This window comes from Mesocricetus auratus, unplaced genomic scaffold (assembly GCF_017639785.1).
Source record: "Mesocricetus auratus isolate SY011 unplaced genomic scaffold, BCM_Maur_2.0 Super-Scaffold_100043, whole genome shotgun sequence".
NCBI lineage: Eukaryota > Metazoa > Chordata > Mammalia > Rodentia > Cricetidae > Mesocricetus > Mesocricetus auratus.
In genome coordinates, this window is record NW_024429220.1 from 7,744,070 (window position 1) to 7,767,157 (window position 23,088).

The 23,088-nt window shown below is 42.9% G+C and overlaps 1 protein-coding gene across 3 annotated transcripts in view; it reads left to right on the forward strand.

Moving 5' to 3' along the window:
- Positions 1 to 23,088, forward strand: part of Lhfpl3 (LHFPL tetraspan subfamily member 3) — a 518,223-nt gene that overhangs the window by 447,018 nt on the left and 48,117 nt on the right. Inside the window, exon 3 of one of the 3 annotated variants that reach the window (XM_040735138.1) lies at positions 20,414 to 20,440. The exons of 1 other annotated variant lie outside the window; for it this stretch is intronic. In XM_040735138.1, the coding sequence (XP_040591072.1) occupies positions 20,414 to 20,430 (17 nt within the window). In that variant the 3' untranslated portion in view covers positions 20,431 to 20,440. Of the gene's footprint in view, positions 1 to 20,413; positions 20,461 to 23,088 lie in introns of all 3 variants that reach the window. One more of the 3 variants, XM_013121079.3, reaches the window with a different exon arrangement.

The following is a 23,088-nucleotide window of genomic DNA, read 5'->3' on the forward strand; positions in this document are numbered from 1 at the left end:
GTGCCTTTGCCTTCTCAAAGCAAACAGACAAAAATGCTTGCGATTGCATCACTCTTGTAGTATATGTGTCTCAGCTCTCATAAGTCCGCAGCCACATCAATCACTGCAATGCTGTGATTGCTTTTCAGTTGAGGACTCGTCAACTATAGGGGTGCCTGCTGGTGTTTACATTCTTTAATACGATCCAGGCCATGTTTACAGACCCATCCCTGCAGCTGTCCTTCTAAGGGTCCTTGGAAAATTTCTCAAGGAAAGAACAGTTGCAGATGTTATAGAGACCCACATGGCTAAGCTACCAAAACAGTCTCTACTTCCACCAAAGTCCTAATTGGATAGATCAAAATAACGCTGGTTTTTTTTTAATGAGCAAATTGTGACTTATTTTTGATGAGCAAGGAAGCCCCAGCTCTGCTCTCTAGCTTGTATGTCCCTCGCTTTGAACACTGTATGTCTTGCAGAATTCTCTCCAGGAAAATGAGCTCATTGGGACATTTGCACCTCCTCGCTCACACATCCTCGACTCGTTATATCTGAAAACTGGAAAAGGAAAGTGCATTCACAGAGCATGCAAACCCTAGAAGTGGCCAACGCCAAGTCCATTTATCATTCTCCATGAAAACATTGTGCAGGCGGCTTCTCCTGGGGGAGGAAAGGGTGAGCCAAGAGCTAGTAATGTACCGAGGCTGCAGATTAAGCCTCTGAATGGCTGCAACACCTCAGATTCAGCCTCTGAATGGCTGCAATGCCTCCCCGGGTTTTGATTAGAGAAAGGAAGATACACAAAGATATGTGAGCTGCATGCCAAGGATATGTTTCCATAAGCCACACCTTGTCAAATCAGACCAAGATTACATTGGCAAGTGTCCAGCTGGGCTGAAGCCTGTGGCACAAACGATAAGCTGATGCCTGGGGGTTTTCCAGGATCCTAAGCAGCTCACCTCATACCCGCCTTTCTCCAATTCATAAGAACACCACAAAGGCCCAGCACGTACAGAAGAGCAGCTCCAGCATGCTCCCACAGATCTGGAGAGTACAGCTCCCTCACACCCAGTCAGGCTGCGCCTCCCTGCCTCAGTGAGCACAGTGTATGGGCACACCTTAAACCCCACCCCAGGTAAAGAAGCAGAAACTTCTAGTTATAGAGTCCTTGCTGCACATATTCCAGAGGACCGAGGAAATACCTTCCACTCCTTCAGAACATTCCCACTGCCAGGAAAGAAAATGATTAACTTTGCACCCAATTTGTCCTGGCATTGATCTTAAGATTCTCCAGGGTCTGGACCCAGAAGAGGCTCCTAAATTGTTTCCCCTTCCCCAGAGAACATCAAACACCCAGCAGGAGTTCACTTCTCTGAATTAACCCTGTACTGCTTGCTCATTTACTGAATAAAACATCCAAAATATCCCTGAAACTAATCTTTATTCCATGTTTTCTGCTTTTAAAAACTCCCATCATCATAGTGGTCAGGGTTTTTTTTTTAATGTGACATGAAGTGATTACCAGGGAAAATCCAAGCTATGGGTTTTAACACATCACTAAGTGGTGAGAACATGGGTAGGCGTGTCTCCTCCCCCAGGCTCTGTGTATCACTGTGGAGTACCACAGTCCACCTTCCTCCAGAACCTCCATCCTGAGATGCTGCTTGTGCTCAGAACACAGGCAGGGAAGTGAAGAGTCCCCATTCAGGAGCACTTGGAGCTTTGAGCAAGAGACAATTTAATGCAGATTCACTCTGAGGTTAAGGACTGAAGTACAGAATAGTCTGTTGATTCTGAAATCCAGTCCTGAAGTACCCAAGTATATTTATCTCTGTCCGTTACTGTCCAGCAAGAACTAAACCTTCAAGTCTCAGGAGTAGAAATAAATTTATGTACCCAAAGTCCTAGAAAATGAAAATTGGCCCCTTTTAAAGGCATCCATGTGAGTGGGATACACATGTGTGGAAATCCAACATGACCTGTGTTTCACCTCAGCTCACTGCTCTAAGTGCATCCACCATCTTTAAAAGTATAAGGGGACAGGGCCAACCCTTCCAGAGTTGGGAAAGCTAGAGAGGACAGAGACTGAGCAGAATCACCACCTCTTCCAAGTCCAAGTGAAACATATTTAAATACAAGAACCTGCATAAAAGAGGACACGGGCAAGACACTTCACAAACATGGATTCCATTCCTAATAAAAGGCTAGTAAACTTACCAAGAATGTTAAGAGCTATTCCACTGCCCAGACTGTAGGATGGCGATAACTGCCTACTAAAATTAAGAAATTCAACTGGGCATGAAAAGATGGCTCAGTAGTTAAAGATGACTGTTCTTCCAGAGGACCAGGGTTAGATCCCCAGAACCCTCATACCCACTCACAACTATCTGGAACTCAGTCCCAGGGTATTCAACACCCTCTTTTGGTTTCCATGGACAATGGATATATGTGGTGAACAGCTATACATGGAGGCAAAACATCTACACAAATAAAGGAAATTTATAAAATAGAAAAAAGAAGGAGCAGCTCCTGGAAAAAAGGGGGTTATTTCATTCAGTTAAAGGATATGTAACTTGGTGAGAAAGTCACCTGGAAGAGGAAAGGGACAGAAGGAGGCTCTTGATTGATGCAGTATGTAGAGCTATCCTTGTAGGCAGAGAGCGGGGGTTCCTGTGAGACTGGTGATTGAGGATGGTCTCAGGAAACCCTTGCTCATGCTGTGTAGACCCCTGCTCATGCTGTGTTCCAGAGCAATACTGTTAGAAGGATTTGTCTCAAAGTTGGAAAATGCAGAGCTGTTGGCAAATCTAGAGTCATGATGTTAGTACATTACAAAATACGGAAATCAGAGCCAGGCAGTGGTGGTGCACAACTTTAATCCCAGCACTCAGGAGGCAGAGGCAGGAAGATCTCTGTGAATTTAAGGCCAGCTTGGTTTATAGAGCGAGTTCCAGGTCAGTCAGGGCTACACAGAAAAACCCTGTCTCAAGAAACCAATACCTATATTGGCTTTTGGTCTTGGTACAAGTGGGTATCTGATGCAAGACATGCCAGCTTACTATGATATGTTTATGAGGTACTAACAAAATCCATGAAATTTATTCCAGCTTTACTCTGAGCTTGTGCTGCAAGGATTTTAAACCAGCTAATTTTCTCCATGAGAGTTTTCTCTATTCACTATAAGGTGTTGAGTAACATCCTTGTCCTCTGCCCACCAGTAGCAAGTATCGATTATACCAACATAAAAGGTCCCTAGTCATTGCCCAGTGTCCTCCTAAAATTTCTCCTAGCTGGTTACCAGAAAGGAGTCATTATTTTTTAAGGAAGGAGGGACTCTTTCTAAAACACATGAAGATGGCTGTGCGGCAGCAACCCGCCAGGACTCCTATGACACCCCAAAACCAAGTAGACACATCAGCCTAGGGGAACCTCAGATGAACCAGTGTTCAGCAACAGGTTAAGGCAAAGAGAACAGACAGGCAGAGGGCAATCAGTGTGAAGGTGATATTTAAGAGCAGGATAATAATATAGCTTACACCTATACCTAGATTCATTTTCATTGTTCATTATCCCAGTGTCCACCGTATGGCTGGCTTTGAGTTATACCATGTGAAGAACACAAAACCAGAGTGAAATGGAGACTTCAATCCAGAAAACCACATCTTACACAAGGAATTCATGTTAGACATGTCCAACATTAGAATTGTAGTCTGTATTTGTATGTGACACACAGATGCACAGGTGTGCACCAGCGTGCACTATGGGTAAGGGAAGGAAAGGGAAGGCCCTGCGAAGAATGCTACTAGTAATGCCCAACCTTGATAGTTATTTAAGATAAAGAAGAAATGGTTCATTCCAAATGTTTCCTATTGTTGAAATGTTTTACTACTATAGGTATCTTCTATATAGTTTGAAGGCCCCAGTGTCTGGGCCCAGTCCTGCCCTCATCCTCTTTATGTCAATTACCTGCTCTAGACCTCAGCTCTTCTGCCTCTAAAATGAGAGGCATAGCTGGGCAGGTGACCGCTATGCCTCTCCAGCTGACCTATGACTCTGAGCACTTTGGTTGACTTCAAATGGTTGCATTTAGTGTAATAAGTGGTATGAGGTTCCATCAGTTCTAAGATTCATTCCCCATCCTATGGCATACTTCATCTCAGAATGTCTTATATAAAATTGTATTTCCAAGTTTGTAATAGCTTTGGCTTGAAACAGACATTCTGCCATAAAGATCACTACAAATTTATGAAGCAAAACTCAAAACGTTAAAGAACCCACAAATGCTTTAAAATTAATTTGGTCTTGACTGTGTCTGTGAATAAATGGGCTTGCCATAAGCTGTTCAATTTTTCGCTCCATTTCAAAGAGCACACAAGTACAAACTATAAATCAACCTATGTGGTTGCTGATTGTGACCACTAAGCTGAAAAGGAAAGGGGAAAGGAGAGAGAAAGAGACCTAATGAACTGTTCACACAAGATTTAGGAGCTTGACAAGCACGGGCCCCCTTGTCTCTTTCTTTGAATTAGTCTAACTTTTTGACTCAGATGACATATAGTTTATCTATTTCCAGCAGACATATATGGATCTGAGAAAGGAAGGAAGGAGTGGGGTGGGGTGGTAGGCAGACAGACAGAGAGACTGACTGTGGAGGGACCTGGGACTGGGGTCAGAAGGATACAAATAATATCTTTACTTCTCCCCATTCAAGATGGCTTTGGGCACTGCGTGTTGATGGCACATGCCTTTAAACCCAGCACTGGGGAGGCAGAGGCAGGAGGATCTCTGTGAGTTCGAGGCCAGCCTGGTCTACAGAAGGAATGCCAGGATAGGCTCCAAAGCTACACAGAGAAAGCCTGTCTCAGAAAAAACAGAAAACAAAAAACAAAGATGGCTTTGGGCAATCAGAAATGTGAGCCAATAGACTGAAGCATGCTTGGACAGAAAGAATGCAAAGAACTCATAGACTTTGCTGTCACATATTAGCTGCTCTTCAACCTGGGATCAGAAGGACCCAAGACCAAACCTCAAATCTGTCACTTTTGTTTGCTGGTCCTGGACAAGCAATTTAACCCACTAGAAGCTGCAAAGATGTGTAATTTAGAATTTCTGATGATTAAATGAAATAAGGATGTTTTGAGAGTGAATCAACTATGTATAACACAAAAAAATCTAAGTAGCACAGTAGAGATTGATTTTCATTCATATAATGTGAAATCTGCTGAGAGGTTCAGCAGAAAGCCCCACGGTCCTCTATTGTCACAAGTCCTGAACAGTCTTCTCAGGACTAGAGCTTCCTTGGGCTATGGCTCCCACAATGACCATAATTGATGGGGGAAGGAAGTCCTTCTGTGTATATGTTTGTCTGACTGGTTGACAATAAAGCACTGTTGGCTAAGAGGGAAGCAAGATAGGTAGGACTAGGAGTCGAGGAGGATTCTGGGAAATATATAGTCAAGAGTAGGGAGTTGCCATGTGATCCCCAGGAAGAGAGGACACATGAGGCTGCGTCCTCGGTAAGATAAGACCTTACAAAAATATATATTAGTAATTATGGGTTAATAATTAAGTCAGAGCTAGCCGTTAAGAAACCATAGCAAATGGTCAATAGCTTCAAAAGTAATATAGTGTCCTGCATGTTCATTGGGGACTGACTCTGCTCTGGGACCAGGCTTGCAGGAAAATGCTCGTTATACACATAATAATACAGATCTGGAGATCAAGGAGACACAGATGGTCTCCCTTGTTAGTGATTTTTTACTTGCAGCTTCATCCTGCCATAGCTGGCTCATGAATCAGCCCTGTAGAACTTTCATCAAAGGCTTGGAGATAATCTAGCCTTCTCTCTATGAAATGATCATAAAAATATCTGTCCATCTTTGGGGGCTCTGTGCCATCAGAGCCAAGAAATAGAGGCCCCAACTCTCAGTGCCACCATGTTCAAACTCTCAAGCCACCCAGAGGATAGGGTCTGCTCTCTGAATTAGCTAGTGAGAAGGTCAGGAGCATGGGCTCATATTATGGGCAGGGGAACACCACTACCCTAGCAAGTGACCCTGCCCTCATCTCAAAAGCCAAGAGCTGCAATGCCCTTCCAGCAAAGGATCAATGTTCCCAGAGCACAGGACCAGGAAATAGTATTCTGATGGTCCTTCCCAGAAAGTGACACAACTAGAGCTCTTCAGAGAGTGGTCCTCCTGTCTCCCAACTGCAGGGTACTGTGTGATGGTTCTTCAGAAAACCAGAGCAATAGAGAAGTCAACCAGATAAATGGTGGGCATGAAAAAGCACAGCCACAGCAGGGGCCCATATTCAGACTCAAGATTCAGACCATGGTTTAGCTCAATCCTGGTGCCAAAAAGCAAGCCTCGCTCTCATTCCCAAGGCAGATTGCACAGTATCAGTAAGAAAATCACAAAGGCATGTTCTGCTGACTTCTCATAAAATACAGAGGAGAAAGTGTGGCTTTCCTTTGGATAGTTGGATATTTTTCCTAGTTTACCTAGGACAGCCAGAATCTCGTATGATTATTAATAGTACCCATTTATGTTCTCAAAAGTAACTTGATTTAACAACAAATGACATAGTGACTATTCTGGAAAAACACTATAACATAAAAAAAGAAGTGACTTTTTTAAAATTTTTCTCCTGTAACTCATAGTTTTAAAAAGTTTATATTATAATTTTATCTAAGCTGTCTTAGTCAAAATAGTATACCATTGAGCTGTACTTTTATTCTCAATGAAACTTAAATTAGCTAGAGACTTTCCATGGAAACATGGTCTTTGCAGTTCTGCTTTCCTCTTGTTGCTAGAAAATTCAATTCAGGAGTTCCAACTCCTATAAAGAGAGAATGCTGTCAGTCATGCACTCAAAACTTTTCTGTACGTAAAAGCATCCTTTTCCTGGAGAAAAACAGAGCTTGTTTCTTCCATAAGAAAAAAGAAACATGGTAAAAGACTAAGGAAGAGCAGCATGTACAGCCTAGAGCTCCACGTCACCTTAGGTATAGCTATGCCATGCGTTAGAAGAGACAATGCAAAAATAACTCACTTCCACAGCAGACCTGCAGCTCCTCCAGCCTGAGTATCACTGGTCACCCTTTCCTCTCACATACCCAACCCCTCCCTTCCTCATAAAATTGCCAAGCACCACAGTAGGATTTCCAGACTCTCTGAGAATCTCCCCACATAAGTAAAAATAAAGATGCATTCAAGATGCCCTGCATCACAGAAAAGACCATGAAGATGCAAGGAGTAATGCCTTATGAACACCTTGCATGTTTCCAGTGACATGGGTGGGGCATTCGTCAAACACTGATTAAATCTGAGCTCTCCTCAGACCTGTCTAGTAGTTGGGTAGCCCTGGCTAGTGGACTGAACCGTTGAGCCCACTATTTTCATCTGTCAAAGAAGAGGGATAATACATGCTCTACAGGACATCACAGATGTGCCCACCATACAGGAGCCAATCTTCAGTCCCCCTCATTGACTCTCAGCTATGTGAAGACTAATGATGTAAACACTGCATCCAGTTTTCCAGCTGCTTCTTTTCTCCTGTTTTTTTTCCTTTTACCATTTCAATGCATATTAAGGAATCAAAGCTAAAAGAGTACAGTAAGTTCATAAGTGAAATTCATAGAAATCAGAATTGTTGTTTGTTAATTTTAGCTCTCCTAAAAGAGCTTGATACCAAATCCAGACTTGACTACTGGGAAGACTGGGGATATAAACACACTTAGCTAATTGTCACCAACATTCTATGGTGGAAAATCTAGCCAGGCAGTGGTTGCACGGCACTTAGGAGGCAGAAGCAGGTGAGCCTCTGTGAATTTGAGGCAAGCCTTGTTTACAGAATGAGTTCTAGGATAGCCAGGGCTACATAGAGAAACCTTGTCTTGGAAAACAAAACAAAACAAAATCCCTACACCTCACCTGGGCAGCACAGTGGAGCTAACCCTGTTTGAGGGGGCACAGGTGAGCAGTCCTGAGGGTGCGGCAATGAGCGAGTTGGCCCCATGCCCTCTCGTCTTCCATGTGGTAAGGAAAAGATGCTCTCATTCCACCTCTTGCCCCCTTCAGCAGGTGAGAGAGCTGGCCTCAGGGACATGAGAGCAGGAGACAGTCTGCACTTGGTGAACTAGCCAACGCAATACAAGGATAAGGGACAGTTGGTGGACTGACCAACCCAGCTACTACCCAAGCCCAGAACCAGTGCAATGATAGCCCATCCCAACAACCACCTCATCTATGATCTACTGGAACACATGAAGTGCAGGTCCTGCAGACCCAAAGCTGCGGGATCTCCATGACAACAATAGGATACCCAAGAGGAGTTCCCTTGAGGGCCCAGTGTTGGTAGTATAGCAGAAGCCAGAGACATTTAGCCAGACCATGACTCACTGCAATCAACACTTGCAAGTAAAGACGTATGAACTAAAGGATATACTGTATGATTCACTGAGCCATACAGCTTCCATGATAAGATTCTGTTTCTTTTAAATTTCATTTTATGGGCAAGGGGTAGCAAGAACAGAGAGCAGGTACAAAGATGGGAAGATAAATGGGACTGGAATGCATGATGTGAAAGCCACAAAGAATCAATAAAAGGTTAAAAAAATCCTAAGGATGTTTATATTGGCCATCATTCAATGAAGAAGTGTTCCATCCATTGAACATGAACAATTAAAAGGTCAACTTTTGGTGACAGAAACACACTCTGAGACCTTAATTTGCAGCACTTGAGTGAGTAGATTAGAGGAGATGGATTTCTCCACAAACAGTGGTCATTCTATCCAAAGGCAATGCAGAGTAATACCCTATAAAGCATGTTTAACTAGTGAGTCGAATCCTAAAGCATTTTCTTCTCTGTTATTTCTCATACAGAAATAACAACCAGCTCAGACAGTTCTTACCTCTGGTGGCCACCATTTTGCCTTAGGATCTCTCTGTTCAGTGCTTCTTGATGAAAAGGTCAAACAACACAGTAGGGATAACTCAATCAGAAAGCTGTCCTGACTCTGTCAGTGGCCAGCCTCCAACTCCTTCTGAGTCACCCACTATCCCTCTCTTTTATGACTCCCACCCCTCGTTATTGACACTGGTATTACATAGCATCATTTACTTCTTGGAATTATCTGTCTAGGTCTGTCAGACATCACTGGGGTCTGGCTGAGCAGGGTGGCCAAGATAGTAAGTCAGACTGTCAGGTAAGAAACAACTCCTTGCAAGCGGAAGCTAAACCAAAGCAGGCTCACAGCCTACACCATTCGATTGACTTACCAGTCAACTCACACGTATATGATCAGTTCAGCATGTCCTGCCTGGCCCTGCATGCAGAGAGGACAGCTTAATTCTGATGATAAATTGGATAGAACATGCCCAAGGAATTCCTGTATCAGAATTCTAGTGATGCAAAGTGTATTCACCTCCATCGATGTTTTCAAGTGACTGAAGATCCATGTAGCCTTGTGAAGGTAGGGATGGATACCTTTTATTTTGATGCTGGTAGGAGATACTAATAACCTAATTTGTGTTCTTACATATTCATTAGACATTTAGAGATTTTCGTCTTCTTTTAGCCATTTGACCTACACTGTATTTATTTTTCACTTTTACAGCTTCTGCTACAGTTTCATGTAGCAGTTAGCAGTGTAGTCTTTGGAGCCAGATACCCTAAGTTCAAAGTATGGCCTTTCAATTTACTTGCTATGCGCCCTTAGGCACTAAATCATTTAGACATCCACTTACTGATCCTCACCAACAAGAATGAGAACTGCTACTCCTTAAGTATTGTCTAATTTACCCATATTTTTTTCTGTGTGTTCTATCAGTGAAAGAGACTTTCTGGTTTTCCCTCCCTGATTCCCCACACATACGTTTACGTAGTTTCTAGCTAGAACCTGAGAGTCTCTACAGATCTGAACAGCAAGAAGGTAAGCGTAGATTGGCTATGACCCTGGAATGGCACCCACACATTCACTCATGAGTTCATTCATTCAGGTCAAGTCAGCAAATACTAAAACACTTACTATGTACCACAAAATGAAGAGAAAGTAGTGAACCAAATAAATAAAAATCTTGTTCTACAGAGGCTTGTTGTCTAATGAGCAAGGTAGACCGTAAAAACATTTAAGTGGCAGCGACATCTCTGAGAATGAAAAGTGCTGTACGGAGACTTTAAGGCAGGCGACACATAAGACAGCAACCAAGTAGCTGGTGGGGTCACACTCAGGGAAGACCTCTGAGGTGGCCTCCTTCGTCTGCACTTGACAAAAGTCAAACAGAAGGAATTCCAGGTAGAGGGAAGAGCAACAACCAACTGAATGATTAATTGATCACAGAGAAGGAGGAGGAATGGGAAATGGACAGCTGGACTGAACTTGGTGGTGACCAGGAGGGAGAGGGGTGTGGAATGCAGCCAGAGCTGGGTAAGGGCGAGACACTTGAGACCATGGTCCAAAGGATGGCGGTTTAGTACCTCAGGACAAATGAAAATTGTACCATTCTGATATTTAGGTTCTATAACTGTATCTGGAAATAACCTCCTGGCTTAGCGATAGTAAAATCACAGAGGTCTCCCCACCAATACTTCTTGGGGGTGAAGATTTCTATTCTCTGAGGGAATGTTTACTAAGTAGACAATGAACATTAGGTATGTAATCAGGAACCCCGGGTTCTGACTTCAGGTCTTTAAGCAATTGGTTTTGTTTAAAGTTTGCAAAAGTCCTTCAGCTCTGCCAGATCTACTCATCTCTGATAGAAGGCCCTTGGATATTATCTTGGATCACTCTTAACCATCATACCTAGTTGTACATTTACTATCACTCTGATTTCTCGATTATCACTGTAAGATAACAGGGTTACAGACAGGGACATTTGCTCTACCCATAGCTGGTCAAACCACACAGGGATTAAATATACACATTTGGTTTCCTGTAACGTCACTTTATTGTCAGTCAAATAAGTCCGTTCTGCAGTGAGGAGTATGGAGTAAGTGGATTTGTCTTCTTCATTAAGTTACACACTTCTACTTTTGATGTTAGGGATCAAGCCAGGTTCTCATGCCAGCTAAGTGAAATACACCCAAGTCCCTAAACATTCTTCAGTAATCACTAATTACTACAGTAATCCTGTAGTAACTAAATTGACTGTATTACACAATGCATTTTATATCATTAAATCCTCATAATAATCCAATGAAATAAGTGGTAGCATTATCCCCAGTTTAAATCAAGAAACTGAACCTTATCAACATTAAATAATTTGGCTCAGGACATACTGAAAAAATACCAAATTTAGACTGAGGCCTACTATGAAGTCCATGTAATATTTTAGCTGCCACACTCTGAAATACGCATTATGGCATTTGACAGACATTATTGAAAACTAAGCAAATGATACTTTTTGAAACAAGATCTTACTATGTAGCTCTGGCTGGCCTAGAATGCATTATATAGGCTAGGCTAGCCTTGAACTCACAGAAATCCAACTAACTGTCTCTGCTTCCCAAGTAGTAAAATTAAAGGTATGTACCATCATGTTCTGCTACATCAGTGATTCTTTTTTAATATACAGAATTTTGCCATATATCCCAGGCTAGTCTTAAACTCACAATCTTCCTGCATCTAAAGAAGCGATTCTAGAATAAATGAATGTTTACTCCTAACTTGCCTTCAGTACCAGCCACGCAGTTTTTTAAGAAGCCGTGCAATCTTAATAACTAGAAGTCACAACCATGTTATCAGCGTGGTGTAGAACTGCTCTTAAAAGCAACCGAAGATGTCAGGGCTTAGCCCATATAAAGTCTTAAGTTATTAAGCTCCCTAAACACACCTTGTCTTTCAGCAACTGGCTGTCTTTGGGTTCTTAGCTGAAGGACGGAGAGAGGTGATGCACAGGTCCCGTGTCTGAGTCTTTTCACGACAGAGCAGCATGGAGATGCCGCACCCTTGTTCCCCAGAGAGTCTCAGCCCTATCTACACAGGAGAGGATATCTGGTTTGGTAAAGCTCCCAGGTATCCCAGCCACATACACACCTCTATTGAGGAGAGCCTCTGCTTTGGTATAAGTCGGTTCTGTCTGCTAATTTAAGCAAAGACTGAACTCTCTGGCTCTCAATCAAGTGAAGAGGCTCAGTGGAGATGGCATGGCTATAAGGATACCCAGAATCCTAAGCATTGTTCTTGAAATAATTACCTTCTGCATTTTATGGATGAATTGTGACATGTTCCTATTTCACTGTTCCTTTTTCAGAACTCAATTTAAAGGAATAATATCCATTTTACATTCTGATTTTACTGAAGTACAATCAGTGTCTTAGGACAGCATTTCCCTGCATACAATGATGAAAATCTTCTATCTCTAGTCTGCTTAATATTCCCAGGACACATGCGACCCTTGCAAAAAATGACATGTGTCTAGAAAAACTTAGGAACTGAAGTTTAAATGTACATATGTGGCCAATACCATCCTATTAAGAAATCCACATAAAGACAGACATCCTTTCATGTTTTAACCAAAATCACATAGCCCATTCTCTTTTTTAAATTGCTTTTGAAGACAGCAACAATGCTGTAACAGCCAAGAAGAAATTCTGATGGCAGAAGTGGATTCTGACCTGGAGGAGATAAAAGCAGTTAGTCAGGGAAGGGATACTCCCTCTGGGAGCTCCCTGGCTAGTTCCTAGTCAGCTGTGAGACACAGAACAGAGAGCCTGTCAAGGAGAAAGAAATACCCCTCAGAGAAAACTCTGAATGTGTTCTGAACCACATGTCACCCCAAGAGAGGACAGGATGGCAGTGTTAAATTGGTAAGACTGTAAAACAGGAAGTTAACTAACCTAAGCCTGGTGAGATGTTTCAGGTGCATTTTAAGTTACACAATTTCATTCCCCAAACCCAGAGGGTGGCTCATACCACCTGTATGACAGACTCAAAACCCAGACTCTTCTGTCTTATCAAGCTAGCATTTTCATTAAAAACACCACTTCATAAAGGCAGACTTACGCTGAGTTTTTATTGTCAGTTAAACGTTATGATAGTCACAAAGTAAGACAAGATTTGGAGTGAAATGGTGGATACAGATATAGGCTAACAAGATGGCTCAGCGAGTAAAAACCCTTGCTGAGCCAAGTCTCTTCCATGTGAAAACTAGGAGCAATGCCTGAAAACTGTGCTCTGATCTGGACACTTGTGTGTCACGGCGCAAACACACTCAGGCATGCAAAGATTAATAAATAAATGTAAATTTTCATCTTCCTTATTTAAAAAGATTCCATTTGGTATTTTTTTGATCAGGTTTTTCTCCTAAACTTTTTCTAGATTTCCTTATCGTACTTTGTGAGTGTTTGGCCTGCATGCATGTCAACGCACCATGTCATGCCTGGTGCCCGCAGAGGTCAGAAGACAGCATCAGACCCCCTGGAACTGGAGTTAGAGGTGTTTATGAGCCACCGTGTGGGTGCTAAAAATCAAACTCAGGTTCTCTGAAAATGCAACAGTGCTCTCAAACACTGACTGTACTATCTGCCCAGCCCATACATGTAAATCTTAACATAAGCCTTTAAATATGCAGGAAATAGGCACCATTATAAAAATGTGAGCTACACAAATCCATCTCGTGTCAGAAGGTATCAACTGGAAAGTGGATGTGGGAGGCAATACAGACTAGAGGAAGACGTTCACAGACAAGAAAAGACAACAGAAATGCAGTCTAGCAAGGCCAGTGTTTCATGGATTTAATTTCAAGCGTGCACTCTGGGGGAATAGAGGTGGATGGATCTCTGTGAGTTCGAGGCCAGCCTGGTCTACAGAGCAAGTTCCATGACAGGCTCCAAAGCTAAAAAGAAATCTGTCTAGAACCTCCTACCCCCCCAAAAAAAGTTTTCTATTTTGCTTTACTAATTATAAGAATAAAATATAGAGTTTATTTTTTAATTAAAATTCTCAGTTGAAAGTCATGTAGAGAATAAGACTTTAGATTTGTAAAGTGAATGTTTTTCAAATGCAAGTTGAGAAAACTTAGCAGAGGATTTTAAAGAAGTCTATTTTATTCAAATTTTTAGTGTAGTAATCTCAATGGAAGGAACACCAGTCTGCTTTATTTTATTGGAGAAGTTAAGTTTTCTAACTTTACTCTTAGCTTCCTTACAAAGAGAGGAAACCTCTGTAAACTCAGAGGGCAAGTGTGGTGTGTTACTCATACTACACAATTTGAACACCCTTAATGTAAATAGCTCAAATCCTCCAGAATGTGACACTTGGGAGCATCAGCTTGTGAAAAGTGGAAAATCCCAGACCAAGTATCATGAGATGAGTCACAATCCAAACAAACTAAAAACTATTGTGCCAGATTACATGGGTTATATGTATAAGAAAAACAAATGCAGCGGGGCGGTGGTGGCGCACGCCTTTAATCCCAGCACTCGGGAGGCAGAGGCAGGGGGATCTTTGTGCGTTCGGGGCCAGGCTGGACCGATAGCCTCCGAAACAATACAGAGAAACCCTGTCTCGTAAAAACCAAAAAGAAAAAGAAAAAGAAAAACAAATGCATTTTTTTAAAGATTACCTTTTTAATTGCTGTACACAGTAATTCACACTTTCCACCTAGGGAAGACAAACAAAAAATGTTTTAAAACATAGTGATTTATTTAGAAGAGATGAATCAACAAGTCTCCAATTAACTTAATATATATATATATATATTGGTTCATATTTTTCCTGGTCTCAACTGAAGAAACAAAATGAATTTTGTGTTTAGAATTAAATTCCACCTCCAGATATCTCATTATGTTCATGGAAATATTCAAAAACAGAAAAATACTAGTCCCCAGCATTTCTGATATAGAACTTTACCTGATTTGTATCATTGATTTTAATGTCCTACTGAAATATGGGAAACATCGTGATAGGGAATCCTATATCCTAAATTAAGAAGTCTACCACTATCTTTGACCCCAAAAGGGGGTGTGTCACTTGACTGCCAGAGTTTCTGTTGCCCACTCTATAAGATGAAGAAAGTTAAAAGGATAATAGGTGACCAAGATCTTGTCAAACCCTGGGTAGGTCTCTTTGATTCTAACATTAAATTATAGCATTGCCCTGTATTTTTTTCCCTGAGGGGCCTCTCAACTGAAAACATGTTTCACTAAGATTTTATTTCATATCTGTCCTTCTCATGCCTCCCTTCCACCTGTGAACACTGAAGGCTTGAGGCAAGGCATTTGAAGGAAAAAACTGGTCAACATTCAGCATTCCACCAATTATCTGTTACCACTTGGGAAGTGGGAAATTAAGCCATAGAATCCAGACTCCTAGAACATACTATAACTCACCCACATACAAAAATAAAAATACTCACATGGATATTTAGGTACTTTTTCTAAAGTTTCAAATAAATGGAACAGCTACTCACTCAAGGTTCATGTTAAATCAATGGAAACATAACACTTGTCTTTTTAATGTTTTGGGTACTGTAAATGATGCCATTTAATAAATAGAATTTCATAATGTTAATTGATCCACAATGGTAAGAGTAACTGTTTTGTTTAGTGAATCACTTGACTAGATAGGGGCTACCAATAAGATAAACAAGACTGCCTGCAGTCTTCACTATGCCTTTTCTAAGAACAAACTAACAAAACCCACCATCTCGCATCTTCCATACTATAGAAAGATGGACAAAAGCTATACACCACTGTCTTTATCTTGGCTGGAACATAAGTGTTCTATCTTTTACCTTATCAGTAATAAAAATAAAAGATATCTTTTTCAGTGAGAATTGTCAGTCATCTGAGGAATCACTTTCAAGGACCAAAGGGACATAGAAGTTTATTTTAAGGCCCAACCACATAGCTAAGGTGGAACCTTCCTCAGTGACTCTCCATGTACACTGCATAAGCTAGATTCTAGTCAGCTTGCTTTGTTCATCTCAGGGGCACCATTTCTTACTCATCTCCTTGTGAATATGCAGCAAAAGACTTCAAAAGAAATTGTGTAAAGTAGAATGAGACCAACAGTGGCAGTGATTAATGTCTTTTTTGTTTGTTTGTTTGTTTGTTTTTAATGTAATAGTGTAGATCAAATCCAGGACCTCCCATCTTCTTCCTAAGCACTGAGCTATGAGCCCAGCCCTCTCTGAAGTCTAGTACGTATGGTGTATGATGCATGCGTGTGTTGCCATACCATGAGACCGCTGTTCCTGAGCTCTTAGGGGCCTCCTTCCCCACGCAAATCCTCCTGTGTGCAGGCCTGTCATTATTATCTCTCTCTGCCTATCCCATGGAACTCACTGACCACTGGCTCCATACACTTTCCAGCTGCTTCTTATTATTAGTGCTAATATAAAAGTGAAAGGATCTTTCAAATAGTTCCTGCAACAACTAACTTCATGTCCTATCATAATTCAAAAAGGTAGTAAATCAGGTGTCTCATAGTCCTGAAAGAGAGTTACACTTTCTTGATGAGATCCTCCTCTGTGCTATCATCAGAGCACAGGAAAACAGTCACCATTTCTGACATCAGAGAAACCAAGACTGCAGACTAGAAAGCGCAGGTGGGTTCCATCTGTCACCCAGCACAGGCAGAGGGATGGCTCCGCTCCGGCTGTGCCCTTCCACACTCACCTCCCTCTTTCCTCGTCTCCTCAGTGCTCCTTCCCTTTGGCACCGCGAATGCTTCACCTTTCCTATACTGTACCTTTACAGATGGCTAAGAGTGACCCCTTACTGTTCCCATCTGTCACCAAACAGCAGTCCTCTTGGATCTCACACGCGCACACACACACACACACACACACACACACACACGCCTCAGAAGGAACTGAGTCACTATGGGACTGCAGAGATGCCTCAGAGGTCTAGAGCATCTGCTGCTCATGCAAAGGTTATAATCTTGGACCCATATGGCAGCCTATAACTGTCTTTAAGTCCAGTTGTGGGTCATACATGTGGTACATATACATGCATGCAAGCAAAACAAGTATACACAAAATAAAATAAATATTTAAAATAAAAAGATGGAGCCGGGCGGTGGTGGCACACGCCTTTAATCCCAGCACTCGGGAGGCAGAGGCAGGCGGATCTCTGCGAGTTTGAGGCCGGGCTGGACCGACAGCTTCCAAAACAATACAGAGAAACCCTGTCTCGTAAAACCAAAAATAAAATAAAATAAAAAGATGGTCGTAGGATGCAGAAGGACTCTCGTGGTTACCCTCCTCTGTGGTGGAACCTGTTCTGTGGTTTCCTGCATAGAAACAGCCTATGCCTGCTGCTATAGTTTATTTTCCTGTTGCTGTAGTAGTAACATGTGAAAGTACCCTGGCAAAGGCATCTTAAAGGAGAGAGGGTTTATTTCAGCTCACAGTTCCAGGTTATAACCCATCATAGAGAGGAAGTCACATTGGCAGGAGCTAGAGAGAGCTGTTCATATTGCAGTCATCAGGAAATGGCAATAATCGATGCTTGGGTGTGTCTACTCAGTTCTCCTCTTCATTTATCCAGTCCAGGATCCCAGTAAGAAAACAGTGCCTCCCACAGTTAGGGGTCTTCCCACCCCAATTATGTAATGGAGACAATCCCCCAAGAAGCCCATCTCCATGTGATTCTGGGTTCTGTCAAGTTGACAGTTAATGCCTGGAGAGACCTCTGACTTGCCTTGGGAATGGATTGTGACCCAGAACAGAACTCAAAAGTCACTACCATTGAACACTTTGCTAAAATGTGTTCTGTGCTTGGTAATGATTCCAAGAGTTGTCTTCACTGCATTAAGGGCTACAGATTTCCAGGTGTGCCCCTGTGAGCTAAGAAGCTCACTGATACCACCACCCCCAGGAGGTGTGGCTTATTTGTACCATCCACAAACAAAAGCATACCTTTTGACCAAAATAATGACCTTCTTCATTTGATGTAGAAGCAAATGCACAATGATGACGCCAGATGAAAACTCCAAAGCACAACAGTAGCTTTCTTCAAATGATCCCCTTTGAAATCACCTATTTCCCATCCTAACTGTAACTTGACTAATTGCCTAATAATTCCCTTTAAATGTCATTTTTTCTGAAAACATCAATTCATTAGGCCTGGTTTTCAGGTTAAAAAGTCCCTTTGCTTCTTTGAGTGTCCCCTGCCTCTTCTTCCCACATGCCTACTGCCTGAGCCGCACTCTAATGACATGAGCAGAGCGCCTTCACAAATGTGTTCAGCAGATCAAGGCGTCTCTTCGTGTCTGCAGCATGAGTAGAGGAATCCATGTCCTTGAACAGTACCTGTCATTGGAGAGTTCTAAGAACATTCTTTTAAAAGCCAGTTTCCGTGCTGTGCCCACGAAGCTATGATCACAGCCACCTTATCCCCTCCCTCAGCAAGAGGCATGCTGTACTTGGCATGGAGAGAGGCTGGGCTGCATGAAAAATCAAAGCATGGATGTGGGAGTCCACCGTTGCCTAGGAAAAACAACTGCGGTAAAACCCTTCTCAAAGCAGTGGTCTTCTTTTGGGTACCACAGTGCGGCCACAGACCCTGTATGGTGGGAGAATATGAGTTGTTTAATGCTAAACAAGTCTGCTGTGTCTGTTTCAGGGAACAAGCTTGTTTCCGGAAACACAGCTTGTGCCTCACCTGTTCTAGCAAAGGGGAAGTATCTAGGCTACTAAGCATATTCTAGCATGTTCCCCAGTATTCTTCCCTTCTATAATCTACCAGCTGAAAATTTACAATTCCCTTTCATTTTTTTTGAAGGATGATTGAGTGTCCAACTTTCAAAAGTCAAGTCTCTTTGCCCAAATGCTGATATACCAAAAACGAGTCAGCACAGGAATTCCATGTTTCTTGTCACTTCGAAAAAGTTAGAGAACAGGCCTAGATCTTCCATCCTGAGAACTTCCTTGGACCAGTGATATATAGAATAATAAGAAAAAAATCAAGAGGATCACCTGGAAAGCTAGAGGGTGACAGTCTGTATACCAGGGTCACTGCAGAGGGAGGAACACAGGGAACAGACAGCTGGTTACTAGGCGACCATGCTATTTCCATGGGCGTTTTATGAGACCTAGTTTTGAAGGCATGGACATGAACGAGTGCACCATTGGGAGGTGGAGAGAGTAGGACTCACTTACAAGTGAAGAACTAATTGCACAGCAATCCTGCCCAACCAGCACTTTTCCTGTGAGCGATGGGCATCTATTTCTGCTTACCCCAGATAGACAGAGAATGACAAACCAAAGAAACAAATCCACCCAAGTGCAGCTTGGTGAGGCAGTTTGTTTGACTGGAGTGACATGGCATGTCGATGTACCAACAATTACAAAACCTACTAGCTTCTCTCCCTCTCCTAATAGTGTATCCTTCCAGGACCTGGTGATTCCTCCCTCCTCCCATGAGGGAATGCTACTGGGCCCAATCTTTTATGTGGGTGGTCACAGCTGTTCTGATTTCAACACAGCCATGCCATGTTCAAAGGACAAAGTTCCACAACATGGCCGCAGGGGGGTGATGAGCAGAGATGCATTCCATCAAGGTCATCCAAGGGCATTTCACTTGAAAGTTTCCTTTAGGCTGCTAAGATGTTACTTCCCTCTCAGAGCCCCATCCTCTCTCTTTGGACCACCACGCCCTGCCAAGCGAGGTGATGCCTCTACAAAAGGGTGGAGACTACAGAAAGATGCCCTCTTGTGTGGCTGGAGTAATGAGAGGCGCTGGCTGCTACTCACCAGTGCCTTTCAACGGTTCTCTGAGAGGCACAGGATTCAAGCAACAGAGAACAGGCAGAACATCTCTGCCCAGAGCACAGAGCCTGAGGGTGTACATTGAGCTTGAACCAGGCTTTAGGGCTAATTGATCTATGTGTATACAATTGATTTCTATTTATCATTCTTCAAATCGCACTCTGAATTGCTTTGGGATAATCTAGGATTTGAAATGATACCCTCAAAGAACTATAACACGTAGAATTAGTTTTCTTACTGAACAACTAAAATTCTCTGAGTCTTTGGCTTTCTATGCCTTTTTATTCCTCTGGCCTCAGCTGCATTGCCTAAGGAAGTCAAAGATACAATCAACAATGATATCGTTGTTCTTGAATTCCTAGATTATTCTGGGTATTAATTAAGACTGTCCTGACTGCTTTGTGTGTGTGTCACTCACCTCGTGAGGTAAGTGCTTCCGTTAGACCCAACTGCAGATGAGAAAATGAAAACACAAACAGACAAAACAATTGTCCAGGGTCAAACAGCTAGCAAGGGGCAGGGCCAAGGAATGAGCACAGCCAGCCTGGCCCTCGGGACTGAGTCTTCAGTCACTACAAACCTCTCCCCCATCTGAACCCCTGTGAAGTGTAAATGGAATTCCAAACAGGAGTGTTGCCTTTAGTCTTAGATGGCGCTGAGCTCTTAACTGACTTCACCTTTAACTATTCTGTTTTTCCCTCCCACACTCTCAGACGATGGAAATGCTTAAGCAAGCTAAGGTAGTGTGAGACCTCACCATGTAAGTGTGAGCATGGCTCCTTGTGGGCACAGCTGTGTTTTGTGCGCTTCTGCCTTCAGTCCTGCATGTTTGCTCCGCTGTTCTCTGACCCCGCTTCCAGCGCTTGGCACTTGGGCCGCATGAACTGCTTTTTTAAGCCATGGACCCTGGGTCTTTGTTCCTGATTTTATACCTGAGCTTTACCCACACACAAAGTCTGGCACAGGGTAAAAACCAGAGAACACACGACTATGTCTGCCTGGTGTCTTCCCAGCAAGCTGGAAGCCCTGGGAATACAACAGGTTACGATTTTCGGGCAATAAGGCTGGGATTGTAAGCTTCAGAAATGGTAGGCACTCTCCATGCCTAACTGCAACAGACCACTCCAAGATGGAGAGCTCCAAGGGGGCTGCTTTACACAGGCCACGACCTTCACCAAGTACCAGACCTGTCTGGTGTTCTCTGAGGCCAGGGGTCTTAAACGCTTTGTCCATAGGAGTTCCTCACACCAGGCAACAGGAGTTCTGGAGAGGGGTGGGGGTCTTTTCATTTATTTATCTTCTCTGTGTACATAGTATATAATGAACAAACATGCATATGTGTGGAATAAAACACACTATAAAAGAGAAAGGATAATGACTAAGTTAGGTGTGAGTTAAAGCAGGCCTTCATTGTACACACACACACACACACACACACTACTTCTCTTGGTGTCCTTTGGCCCTACACAACCATATCTGTACTCTCGGTATATTTAATACAGGACAAACTGAATTTCTAAGATAAGAAAATTGATGAGAGGAGATAGCTGCGTCTAACAAGAGTATATCTGGAACGTTTGAAACATAGCCCGCGGGTTGGAGACACGGTCCTGTGGTGAAGTGCTTGCCTGGCGTCTGTGAGGCCCCAGGTTCAATCCCTAGTATACCGAGAGAAATAAAATACAGTCCTGCCTTGCATCTGCTCCCTCCACACACCTGCACCCTCACATGCCTGCACCTCCCTGACTGCAGTTCAGAGCCTGAAACCACCTCATGGTCTCAATTTCACTGAAGTGTTTCAGTGCGTGTTGAAGTTGTATATTCAATAGTTGCTTATTCTGAAATGATAAAATTTAAAATAGAAGATGCTCTCATGACATATGACCAAGAACTGCCCAAACAGTGTTTGCAACTCAAACTGTGCAGTGTTAAGAACCCAAACCATTGTTTAGACATGCAGAAAGCCAAAAGTTATTAGGGATGGACCTTTTGCTCTGACCCCTTAGCTCTGACTGGGACCATACAAGAGAAAATAGTTTGTCCCAGATGGAGTGGGGGCCGATGAAAGCCTCCCCCTCCTCCTTCCCTCAATGCATCCTATCAGTACCGGGTCAGCGCTCCTTTCTCTCCCACGGAATAACACAACAGAACTCCAGGGCAACTTTGTAAACATAAAAGTAAGCAACTCTGCATCCTCAGAAAGTGTCTCAGGTCCTTTCATGGCTCTGCCCCTGGAGACATCGGCAAGCTGTGGTAATGTGGCTCCCTGGATCGTAGATTCCTTGTTGGTAAATTCAGGACAGCTGACTGCCAGAAGCAGCCATGCACGTTTGCTTGCTAATGCCTTGGTTAACACCAACGTGCTCATTGGGCTGGTTGGTTAACATCAACGTGCTCATTGGGCTGGTTTGGAAACAGCTTCTACCTGAATTTTCCACTGTAACTTACAGGGAAAATAAGTTAGGTGTGCAAATGGGGACAGGCTGGAAAAGCCAGAGCTGTATCTGTTGTTAATAGAAGAAAAACAAGTCCAAAAGAGGAAAAAGTTACAAGTAAGAAGTAAGTGGGGGGCCTGTTTTACCCAGTCCTAACAAACTCATGTAGACATGAATGTTTCAGGTTTAGAGGTCTGATTTCTGACATCTGGAAACATTTCAGGAAATGTACAGCTCACCTGGTGTCTATTTCCTAGGGTACTGCTCACGAACTGAGCTCTAGAACACAGCAGCTGAAGGTCACAGCCTCGCTTTTCTAGTTGTTAACTTGAGGAGGCCAGGAATTCTGCAATGGAGAATAACCTAAAAGCCAAAAGGGCAGTCATCAAAACACACATGTCAGTGCCCACCTCATTTCTGAGCTACATCCCTTTATGTGTACACAACTATGAAAAGGCAAAGGCTGACCAAATATGTCATGTCCTTTTCACAGCAGTCTCCTTCCCATAGCAAATGCATGGTGCCATTTGGCAAACCTCTTATAGGGGACAAAGAATCCTCACTGATATTAACAATTCGGCCCATGTGAGTTTTAAATGTAACTTTTTTTTTTTTTGGTTTTACGAGACAGGATTTCTCTGTATTGTTTTGGAGGCTGTCGGTCCAGCCCAGCCTCGAACTCACAGAGATCCACCTGCCTCTGCCTCCCGAGTGCTGGGATTAAAGGTGTGCGCCACCACCGCCCGGCTTAAATGTAACTTTTTCCAAAGTAGGCTTCAGGAACCTTCCATGGTTCCTACAGTGATTCAAGGCTGACTAGGAGGAGAGGACGAAATGTGGAGCATCACAGAGATAATGTGGTGTTTACACCATAGGCTCAGAAGCCACTGGGTAAAATACAGCAAAGGAGAACCACTGTGACCTCAGGGAGCATTGCCAGAGTGGAATCTGAG